Raw genomic sequence first — 12,084 nt, forward strand, 5'->3', positions numbered from 1 at the left:
TTCTACAGTTATCCACCAGAATGTTACCAGGGATGTGTTCAGTGGACAGCTCTCAAAGAAAGGCTGGTTCACCAGCTGCAACATTAGGTGAAAGAAGGCCCTCCTCACTCACTCTAAAGTTTCTAAGAACATAGACAGTAGTAGAATACAGGCTATCGTGAATTTCACTGCCTCCCATAAACTGGTAGCTTGGTGCACTCCATAGGACTGGCATCCAGAACAGTTAGTTTATTATTTGTTTCACTGTTCCAGTGGAAAAGCTAGTCCTAGAAAATTAGGGTTTCATTTGCCAGAGCCCCCCAGAACCTCATGCTTATAAACAACCATTTGCCTCTAGTGAGCAAGAAACACCTCTGGATGACAAGACAGAGAAGCTTTACACAGGCAGGGTTCATATTAGACTGTAAGTGTTTGGACAACCTGTCTAGAAACTTTTCAAGGCTGATCTTGTTAACATATTAATTTTAACAACTATAAACCACACAGAGCCTTAGGGATAGAGCAGGATAACAAATTAGAATAAATGGCCTCTATCGCCAACAGATTATGTCTGATCCACCCTTCAACTGGATTTTCAGAGAGTAATGCAGAAGTTTCCCCAAAGCTGGCTAGATGCTCACACGTAAGTCACTGAAGTTTCCAATCTAGGTTCAGCATATGAAAGTACAGGGGGGTTTTTTTGTTTTGCTTTTTGAGGGGGGGTTTAGCAGGAATGCACAGGAACACAGTTCCAGCTGGCTTGGCATCAGGGGGTGTAGCCTAATATGCAAATGAGATCCTGCTGGGCTTTTTCTAAAAAAAAAAAAAGCCCTGTGAAAGCGCTAAACAGCACTGGTCACCAGTTTAAAGGCTGAGATACTATCTATTTCTTTACACAATGAATAATTAACTTATGAAATTCACTACTACAAGAGATAGTGATGCCCAATGGGTCATAAAGGGATTAACAGATAGCTATCACATCTAACAGCCAGAAATAGAGCTAAATGGAATCTCCATGTTCAGGGGCAATAAGCCTTAACAGAACACTGGGGAGGACAAGGGAGACTGCTTGTGAGCTTGCCAGGAACACGGGGAACAGAATACTTCATTTGACAGACCTTTGGTCTAACCTAGCAAGGCAAGTCATGCTAATATCAAAGTGCAGCCGCAGCCACGCACAGCCCCCTGAGTCTGCATGCTCTTATTTTTTTCCACCTCTCTTTGACCACCTCATTTTAATTGTCTGAAAGCAAGCATAAAATTACAGTCCTCTAACCAGAACTTTTTTCCCTGCCCTGCTGTCACATTTTACCAAGAATGTTGTAATAAAGACTTTTTTCTTTACTTTTAATAGCAATAAGAACCACCACCACCCCAAGCTGTCGTTTCATGTCTGTGCACAATAGCAAGTTCATCTGCTCAGTTCATCACCTCTTAGCCACAGTTCACTGATTGATTCCCTGGGCTCTTTTTCTTTCCTGTCCTTTTTTTTTTTTTTTAAGGGAAAAACCTGAGGGATTGGCTGGGATTTCCCAGGGGGTGGATGCAAGATGAAGCCACCAATTTACCTTTAAGAGTTAAGATACCTCTGTCAAAAGGGGAAAAAAACACATACACAATAGCTGAATTGAAGCCACCTTTGATGGTGGGAACCGTCCTGCAGTTGACTGTTCTATATAATGGCAGAACAAGAAAAATCACCAAACCTGCTACAGAAGAAAGATTACACAATGCAGGAATGTCACCTGCTAAGTGAAGCCAATTTACAGACACACCACTTCATAAGCTATTGGAGGGGGACAGCAGGAACATGCAAAATGTATGAAAATCTACAATACAACAAATCAAAACAGAATCTGTAACCTCAAAAGACATCCTGTGTTGCAATTTTTAGCCTAGATAGTTGCTAGCATAATCACCCCAGGTTTACACAAAGCACTTCAAGGAGGTAAAACACAGACTGCACCTGTGGCAATGCCTTGCGTGTTTGTGCCTTTCCAACAGCCACTGAACTGTCCTCCAAATGAATGCCTGAGATAAAGGTAGAGTTCCAGCTCCAGTACAGCTGCTTGCACATCACAACAGCCCCAAGTCCCATCAAAACTGACAGCAATTCCCACAGCCTACACACTGTCTTGGACCACTCCCTTTTTGCGGACTCAGTCTCTCCCCGGCAACTCATCCAGCCATTCTTGCACCTTTGCACGGTACATTCCAATTTGCTCAGGTGCAGCCCTTAGCTCTACCTGGATACGGATGACATCAGCAGCTCAGCTGGGATTAACTCAATCCTTGCCAAAACAAATACCTCTCCAAACCTATTTACAACATGAGCACCAAATGATACTTCTAACCTTTCTCAAAAGATACATTAGAAACAGAGCTGCTTGTTTTTCTTGAATAAGTGTTCAATATGTTTTACCATGCTTGTGACACTAAACAGTACCATCTTCAGGCGGCTAAAGCCACCCTATATTGATAAGAGACAGGGAATGTGTGCTGCCTGAAAAGTATCTCACCCTGCTGCTATCTGACTGACAAACCTGTTAAAGGTACATCTCAAACTTCAAACCCACACAATCCAACAGTCTTGTCCTGTTTTTCTTTCTTGTGTTTTCCAAAGTGTCAGGTGATATAAACATCTCCTTCCCTCATTGATTTCTAATACAAACTACCAGCCCTGTGTGAGGAGACACCACAATAGAGGAGAATGAAGAGGCTGAAACGTGGACAGATTCTACAGATTGCCATGTTTCCACAGAGTTATTGTGTTTTATACAGGAGGATATAAAAGAAATGCCATTCAAGAACCTTAAGGGAGACCCGAATAATGTCAAGTAAACATTAATACCCACACTGAGAACTATCAAATGCTGCAACAAGAAAAGCTTGCATATCTCCTTACTATCCAAGTCTCACAAGTTTGGTGATAAAATGTTTTCCACTCATTATCTGCTTCCCTTAGCCACATTTCTGAGCTCCAATATCACCTGTATCATACTACAACTGTTGGATTACCCCTCAGAGCTACTTCACACTCATTGCCACCACTCCCTATTATTTTAGGAATTAACTTAAGGCAATGCCAAGTACACTTGGCCTTACTTTCTTTCCATACAGCGGCAATATAAATCTTATAGACAAGATTATAAATCTACATACTACCTATCAGCTCAAAATCCAAGGCAGTTTACAACAGTTAAAATACAATTAAAAGTATTAAAAAGGACCAATAAGGGATTTAAAAAATAACCACATATTCAAGTAGCACAGTTTACTTGCCATACCGTTTCCTAGCACACTATCTTTTCCATGCAAGTTTTATTCAATTCTACCTGCAGTGCTTGCTCTTGGATGTCTCTGAACAGCTCCATATCTTTTTCAGTCATGACGTCTGGGCCTCCAAGAAGCCATTCCTCATTTTCTTGTTTTCCATCCCAGCCATCCTGATTGTCTGAAAACGAACACAGAATTAAAAAAAAAATTATGAACAACCTGTATAGCACGTACCATGAGGCAAAAGATGGGAAAAACCCAAGTCTTTCACAGTTAAAACAACCATCTCGATGGGAAAATCTTGCTGCTACTGGCACATCACCACCAGAGGCTGATCTGCACCACCAACAGCACCCTGGTTCTTCAAGTAATGTACCTCCTCTACCTATAACTTGAGGCAATTTGTTTAGTCCCTGGAAGCAGCAACTCAGGTCTGATCCTTCTGCTGCACTTACCTAAGAACATTAATCAGAACTCTAAACCATCAAAGGATTTCTGACCACTGCTTTTATGTGGTCCAGCGGTGACAGTCCTTTTACGCTTTAAAAATTGCTCTTCAGTGATCACTGAGTAAACTAGTGCATTGCAGGAATAAACCCAGGCATTCAGTAACTCAGTCTGAGTGCTCAAAAATGCATAAATTGTTTGTCATTATAAATAACAGTAATAAACTAAGCAGAAATAAACAGCACAGGATTTTGTACAATCTATTCTCTAATGGAAGTGCTTTGGATCCAGAAAGTGAAACAAAGATAATAAGATACCTGTGGGCCAGTCTGAAGTGCTCGATTTCCTATTGCCCTTTTTCCTGATCCTATATTGCTGAGAGTAGTCCACCACTTCTCCTCGGGCCTTACGCCCATCAGGGGAGGGGGTGAAGAATTTGGTAAGGCCATCAATAAGCCCTTTGGTTTTCTTGTTAAACTTCAAAGAGGTGCTGGCATCTCGGCAGAATTCCAAGCCATCAACTCGCTCCAGGTAACTTCCTTCCGATGAGCAAGTGGACTGATTGGATAGGGGAGTCTTGCGCTTACGGCCTCGACCAGGTCCTGTTGGAACTTTGCTGAAGGGGGCTTTTGATCTGAGTCAGGAAAAAGATAGATTACCAGGGAAAGTGACAGAAAAAAAGACTAGGGTATTAACCAGACAAGCAAACAACCAGTTGTTTTGGGTACCTAAACACTGTTTTATGATTCATATAAGCATGGTTTGTAAATGTCTTAATATATCAGCAGGGCATTTGTATAAAGTGAATAAAGTCATAATTAATATAATTAAGGTCTATGGGATTTAGGGAAGCCTTCATTTTGTACACTGCGCTTTTTAAAAGCATTATCCTGATTTTGTAATTCAGCTTTATCACTGTTGTATGTAACAAAGTTTCACTACACTTCTCTCCAGTCTTGTAATGCTGCTTTATTAGTGCATTCTTTGTTTTGTTGGTTCCACATAGTGTACTGTTTCTTACAACATAGTTTTTAATAGTAATCCACCTTGAGTCTCCATGAGAAAGGAGGACTGGAAATGAAGTAAATGAATAAATATACCGCTTCATCTTCAGATAGCTTCCCAGGTTTTTGGGAATGCAATTCTGACACTACGTTCTAAAGTGAAAAGCTACAATGACATAGATCACAAGACACTGGGCCTAAGTAGCAAAAAACAACAAATCAAGCAGCACCCAGAATTCATCCCAAAAAGAAAAGCATGAAAATAGGCTTCCTCCCATGGCAGCAGCACATTATTCAGAAACTGTATAAATAGTATATAGAGCTCCAAAACTGCTAGAGCAGAGGCTTAGGCTTCTTTTCTTGAAGTACAGAATGACTGAATCCAAATCAAGCAGGACTTTCAGCTACATGAGATTACTGTCCCTTCCCTCAGGTGTAAATATTTATCCCTCAAAGCGCTACACTGTGGCTGCTTAAAACCAGCAAAGAAAATATACAGCTGGTTTGTTTTCTGAGGGTCAGTTGCCTTTATTGAACTGCGCAACAGGCTCTTTCTACATATAAAAATGTTATAACCATCAAATGTTGAATTCCTAGACATTCAAACATCAAAAGACTCTGCAAAGCAAGGAAAACTGGTCTTGAGTGTGCTTCAAAGGCAAAGCAGTTTAAAACTACTGGATATTTTGACAAAATTGCTCATAGCTTTCCAGAATACATACCAAGATACTTATCCCAACAAGCTTCCTCAAAAAGAAAACAGCCCTGATTAAACGAACAGGTGCCTTTTCCCCTTCTTTTTCTCTGTCTCACATACATACAGGACAACTTACACTGCATTTTGGTTCTTTAATCGGTTTTTGGGACGTCCTATTGGATTGGCATAACGCCGTTTAATCTGTGCTGCTTTCTTATGTAGAAGTTTTCTTCCTTTTTTACGTGGTCGACATATCTGACATATCCACATGCCTGCAAAGTGAACAGACTTATCATAACATCTGCAGAAAGCTGGTGGCATTTAAGCTTCAGAGAATAATAACTTGCATTTACTAACACTGCTTTGGAGTTCAAAGCACTTTGCATATATTATCTCAGTAATCCTTACAACATTCCTGTCAAGGAGGAAAGTAATACCAATCTCATATTGCAGATAAGGAGCCAAGACTGAGGTGCCATAGCTCACAGACTGCCATAACCAGAGGTAATATTCGAACCAGGGACCTCCTTGGCTCATGACTTGCAATCTTAGGCATCATACCACACCAAAGAGGTAATACTGGGCCACCATAAAATGCCTAGTGCATTTTAAATTTACTCAGAACATTTCACCAGGCCTACACTACCATTCCATTTTACCTTGTAAAAAGACTTCCATGTAACTGAAAAGCTCCAAAAGAGTAAATTATCTCCCCATCAAATCCTTAGCCTTCCTCACCTTTAGGCATCCTGGTCAGAGGGGGGTCACAACACTCCATATGAAAGCCCCGATCGCACGAATCACAAAATAGCATATTATCCTGTGAATTACAGAAATTACTAGTTAGCACTATTAATATGCAAGCTCAAAGGGTTAAAAGATCAAGAACATTCATTACTTGTTCATATAAGTCTACACTAGTTATAACAGAAATATGTCAAAAAGGCAACATAAGACTCAGCCAGGGATGAGTATAACACAGGAAAACAGAACTAAAGGCAGGTGGAATACAAAGAAAACCTTTGAACATATTTTGATAGAAATTCAGATATATGATTGATTCCAAAGCAATGCTCCTTATAATACATTATGTTTTTATACCTCTAAAGAAATCCAGGGACATAAGCTATTGTTGCAGTACTGTTCTACAGACCCATTGCCCACTGAGCTAAAAAAATAAGACCATACGCTATTCTATGTAGCTTTGCCAGACTCCTGTTATACATATTTTTGTAATGTTTAATGGTTTTAAGGTTTTAAATGTTTTAATTGCTTATATATTTAAATACTTGTTTAATTTTATGTTTGACTATTTGTTGGGAGCCGCCCCGAGCCACTTGTGGGAAGGGCGGGATATAAATCATAAAAATATATATATATATATATATGTGAAAGCAACTGGCAACTAGACTGACTAGTGAGCAAGCCACTGGAGGCAAGACAGATCCATTCCCCCCTTTCCCTGGCTTGCTGCTAACAGTGGAATCACAAATGAGGCTAAAAGCTGCAGACCAGTCTAGAAGTGGGGTGGGGTAGGGAAACTGCTAAAAATTATAATAGAGCAACCTGTGTATTCAGCAGTTTCCCCTCCCACCTAAAGCTAGCACCAAGGTTAGCTGATGCTACAAGCGTCCATTTAGTTACTAGAAGGGCAAAGACAGCTGGCAATCCTACTGTTCATTGTCCGCAGCCTCGATTTGGTCAACATGCTGCCAGTTGCTTATCACTGATATATGAGGATTAAGGATCATATTTGTTCTTGGCATCATTATATTGTCTGCCTGTTGTTGTGAAGCAAAGGAACAGAGCACTGAACTAGTGAATGAGCTCAATTTATAACTTCCACCCAATTTTAGCATTAGTTTCATGTCCACCTGTAGAATCTGATGCAATTTGTCAGGGATTTAACCATCTATACTTAAGAAGGCACAACCCTCCCCCAGCCACTCACAGCATTTTTGCCCTGATCTCGACAGGAACTGCACGTTTTGCACTCAATGCACTGCCATCGTAAGGCCTTCACCCGAACTGTCAACTCTGGGGAGAACTTCAAGCAGGATGGATGACCTGCACCAAAAGAGAAGACAATTTCACAGCTCACATTAGAGATCTGTGTATGTAGAAAAGTTTCACTAGTAGCCAAGAAAAGTGGCTGTTCAAGCAGTACATGTCAGGAGAGCAGTACAGGTCAGACACACTGGCAGGGCTTCTCTCCTTAGCAAGTACCAAAAAATACACACTCCATGCACAAACTACAGGACAGCCTCCTTCTTGTGACTTTTATGAGATGCATTTGGCTATACACATTGGCTTGATTTCAAGCAGTTTATTGCTCTGACCTTTTATAGCTCCTGTGACAATCCCTTTGGCTTGAACTTGAAGATGCAAAGAAAAAACTCACGACATGGGATCCTTGCATGTAGCATTAGTAAGGCTCTAATATTGGAAAAGCACCACAGTGTATTGCTTAGCACTCTGAGATAGGATCAAACCACTGAGAGGTCACATACAGGATTGCATCACCCTAGCAAGGAAAGATCTACACTGATTGTCCATCTATTTCTAAACACAAATTCAAAGGGCTCACTCTTACCTATAAGGCTCTAAATGGCTTGGTGTTAGGGTACTTTAAGAATACCCTGACACCAAGAGCCTCCTCCTAGACTGTCCACCACCTAAGATAATCTTCCCAAGCAATGCTTCCAGTACCCTTTCCTGTACAAATGAGGTGAGTAGCAACCAGAGTTCTGAAATAGTAGCAACTTGCTTTCAGAATACCCTCTCTCCCTTTATGCTCACCTGGTTACTCTGTTACTGTTATTAGGTGCCAGACCAAAGCAATTTTTTCGCCCAGGATTTTAACTGAGGAGTTTCTTCTTTGTAGCAGCTTTTATGTTCTGCTTCTAATCTGAGGACTGTTTTGAGGACTGCTGAATGTTTTATTGCACCCAGCCTGTTTTACTATTAATAATTCCTACGTAGCTGTTTTTAAGAGTTTGATTTTTTTTAAACTTTGTGAGATACCTTGAACGCACCTTGGGAGAAAAAGGAAATATATTTTCTACACACTTGATTTGAGTCAAAAGGCAAAGAATGTGCATTATATGTTTTTGGAAGAAAACCCTGTAGCCTTGCCCAAATATGCAATCCTCAGAACAATATTAAGAAATCATCCACTTATGAGGAATTGTGTAAACTCAGAGAAGCTCAGGCATGTGAGCAATTTTTCAAAGTTGCTTGCTCTATGATATTTGCATTTAAAACCCCCAGTCTACACTCCTGGGCAATTTCAGTTAAGACAGAATTACCCTATTTTTTCCTAGTTTGACTCTAATGCCTTTGGTTAACTATATATCAAGCAAAGCATGTCCTTACATAAGAATCAGTGCAAAAAAAGATGTTGCATCTGATAAAGAATGCTGCAGGACTACTAAATTAATGTGACAAATTTCAAGGAGGTAGTTGTATTTATTTTTCTGCTACTACAGGGCTAAGTGTGCTGTTGCACCTTAAAAAGTACTCACTTTATTAAAGACTAACAGCAGCTATAACCTATTTGTCATGTACACCAGACATATGAATTGGTTAGCCTTTAAAGTGTCCTAGGAGTCGAACTCCGGGTTTGTTTGTTTGTTTTTCTGCAACTATCATTTATGATTAGAATTGAGTTATGTCAAATACCAATAGTACTGGTACTGTCATTTAGACTAAACATTCAGGCTTGCCTTCTACTAAAAGTTAAACTTAATACAACACTGAATACCGCTGTCAATGTGCAGGTCCTGAAATGACAGGGGCACATTCAGCGTTAACGCCAGCAGTCAACAAGTGGCAAATGCTACAATGAACCAACCACAGAGCTGTTCCTAAATAATGCCTAACTTAACTACTCACTGAACTAAGCAACACATTTTCATCATGTTCTTTTATAGAGTGAATTCTAACTTGAGCATATAGTGGTTTTTGCATGATAAATGAAACAGATCCAGCAATGGCCAAACTATCCATATAATCTGAAGTAAGATATTGACACAGAATATTCCTGGGCTACTCTGCTTTCCTTCTTCAGTCAGTTTCCCTTTTACTTCCAGATGGGCAAGAACAAGAGGGTGTCTTCTATACAATGCCTCAATGGTGCTTTCACAATGGTGCTATCATTTCTTGCAATATACATGTTCTTTTCTGACCCTCTGGCTTGCAAGTGTCTGCAGCATTTCCAAGATATATTAGAAAAACAGAAAATAAGTTCCCAACAACACAGCCAGTAATCTGACAATACTTATGCACAGGGGTTGTTCCAACAGTGGAGGTATCTTGATTAGTGACATGTGCACCCACTCCTAAAGCAGTTTTGCAGCCTAGCTTAGAGGAATTTTTGTTTAAATTAAATATATTAGAGGATGAATGCCTAATTGTATGGCTATACGTATAATTTGGGGGAGGGAGGCAGGGAGACAGAAGAACTCTGACTCAGAAAGTTATACCAGAACATTTTTTAAAAAAAAATCTTTCCTGCAGCAAAGAAACTTAATAAATCAAAAGCTGTTTGCTACCCTGTGTAGCCAATTTCCTCACAGCTACACATGGGGAAGAAGCAGCAATTAGGAAAACAATTAAAAATCTCCCCTCCCCAACAAGGGAATCCCCCTCCCTGCCCATTTGTGCAATTTAGTAGCTTCCAATACTGAAACAGGGTTAGTACAACCGTGGTGTTCAGAGGCAGCATCTCCAAACTGATTAATCAATATGTTTTCACCAGTGCAATAGATTTCATTGCCCAAGATACAGAAGATATACATACCACTATTGCCACAGTCAGCACAAGAGATAAGCTCCTCAGGTTTCTTTTCTCGGTTTTGTTCTTTTGTACCAAGACAGAAACTGCAGATTGGGATTGGTTCAGCAACTGGCTGCAAGGGAAACAAAATAAAACAGGTTTGCATTCATTAACATGTGTGTTGTTAAATGTACTGTTGTAGCAGAAAGTTGTAGCAAGGAGAGGTAAATATCATGTCAAAGAACTAGGGATATAAAAGGCATTTACTTCCCACTCACTAGCTCAACAAGCCCCTAACTCTGAAATCCATGGAGCTTAGTGAAGAGGACATATACAAACAGATAGCCAATTTCGGGTACCTGTGCAAAGAGCAGAGGTGCAGATAGAGGTATGGTAGGGAAAATAAAGTTATATAGTGGGGGGGGGGGCATGTCCAATAGCATTCAGTGGATCTCTCAGATGCAGTCAGAGGTCAAATTAGAATCCAGAACAAGTCTTGCTTGACTTCAGAGTGAGTGTCGTGTAATCCTGCGCCAAATTAAGAGTAGGGAGACCCAGGTTCAAATACCCACTCAGCAATGAAGTCCAGCGGGTGACTCTGAACAGTCATTCTGCCTAACCTATCTCACATGGTAAGTGTGAGGGTAAAATGCAGGGGTAACCCTATGTATACCACCTTCAGTTTCTTGCAAGGAAGTGTGGGATAAGAATGATGGATACACAGAAATTTCTAACCACAATTTCAGACCAGAAGGGTTGACATGCCAGCTAGAAAGAGACCGGAAAGAATCAAAGCGGTCCACAACACTCAGTGGGTGGGCCTAGGAAAATCTTTCTGTCTTTCCAACTTTTCTTATAGGGTTGTTAGTTCCAATTTTAGTATATGTGCTCCTGAAGCATGCACACAGGATTGTTATAAAGAGTCTAACTTCTCAAAGTTTGTGGGAGGAATAGCGGAATCCAAATGTGACTGTGTATGGTGGAAGCTCAACATCAAGTTAATTGTGGCAACTGAAAACTCCAATTTACTTAATACATTTATTGGTCATTTCTCAAAACATCTTGCACACTGGAAGTATCCAATTAGCATTAATATTCTTAACAACTTCTGGTGGGATGGCTGTTACACTCACTGAGGGGATGGTGGAACCCAAGTGAGGTGCTTGTAGTCCTCAGTAGCCTGAGATGGAATGGCTGATAAATCACTTAAAATCATAAATGGATCCTTTAAATTTATGTGTGAAGCTTAAAACCTTAAGATTTACAGTGTTTTTCATAAGTGGAAGCTAGTAAGCATCTCAAAGATCCATACTGGGCCATGGCTATTTAAACTTTTATAGGTGATTTGGATTCAAGGTGAACAATGAGACAATGAAGTGACTGAGCTAGTGAAATTCCATATTGAAGAGGAGGTAGCAAAATGGTGAGTGAAATTTAACAGAACTATAAAAATAAGGAGTTAAAGACAAGAAACCTAACTCAAGTAGACACTGATAGTGTCTATGCTGGCTGTTTTTCCAGTATAATGAGTTATAATTTGATCTAGACAGCAATCTCTAGGATAGGAGTATTATTAAAACTAAGGTGCAGCAATGACAGTACAGATGTCAAATGTACAACAACCCTCATTTTACCTGTATCAGCTGCATAATTCACTGCAACAAAGCTTTAGAATTTTATGCCAGATATTTTCTTGCAAATATTCTATTATGGAGAAGGGAGGCTCTTTCAGCCTTGGGGGCCAGATTCTTCCTCCAGCCATTATATCATTACCACCTCCTCCAGAAGCTTGGCCAGGGAAGCCTGACCCTTTCCCCAAGCTCAAGATGTTCACATGTTACTTCCTCACCTTTCTACTAGAAAATGAAAGACTGCCCAGAGGCCTCTGGTTATGCAGAGAC

General features: G+C 40.2%; 1 protein-coding gene across 1 annotated transcript in view; it reads right to left on the bottom strand.

Moving 5' to 3' along the window:
• The window catches only part of KAT6A (lysine acetyltransferase 6A), a 69,181-nt gene that overhangs the window by 23,574 nt on the left and 33,523 nt on the right, over positions 1 to 12,084 (bottom strand). The window contains exons 3-8 of the mRNA XM_060251334.1: positions 10,208 to 10,316; positions 7,358 to 7,473; positions 6,145 to 6,226; positions 5,543 to 5,678; positions 4,023 to 4,339; positions 3,318 to 3,436 (exon numbers count right to left, since the gene is read on the bottom strand). Of these exons, the coding sequence (XP_060107317.1) occupies positions 3,318 to 3,436; positions 4,023 to 4,339; positions 5,543 to 5,678; positions 6,145 to 6,226; positions 7,358 to 7,473; positions 10,208 to 10,316 (879 nt within the window). The remainder of the gene's footprint in view (positions 1 to 3,317; positions 3,437 to 4,022; positions 4,340 to 5,542; positions 5,679 to 6,144; positions 6,227 to 7,357; positions 7,474 to 10,207; positions 10,317 to 12,084) is intronic.

Source organism: Heteronotia binoei, chromosome 12, assembly GCF_032191835.1.
Source record: "Heteronotia binoei isolate CCM8104 ecotype False Entrance Well chromosome 12, APGP_CSIRO_Hbin_v1, whole genome shotgun sequence".
In the NCBI taxonomy this organism is placed as follows: domain Eukaryota; kingdom Metazoa; phylum Chordata; class Lepidosauria; order Squamata; family Gekkonidae; genus Heteronotia; species Heteronotia binoei.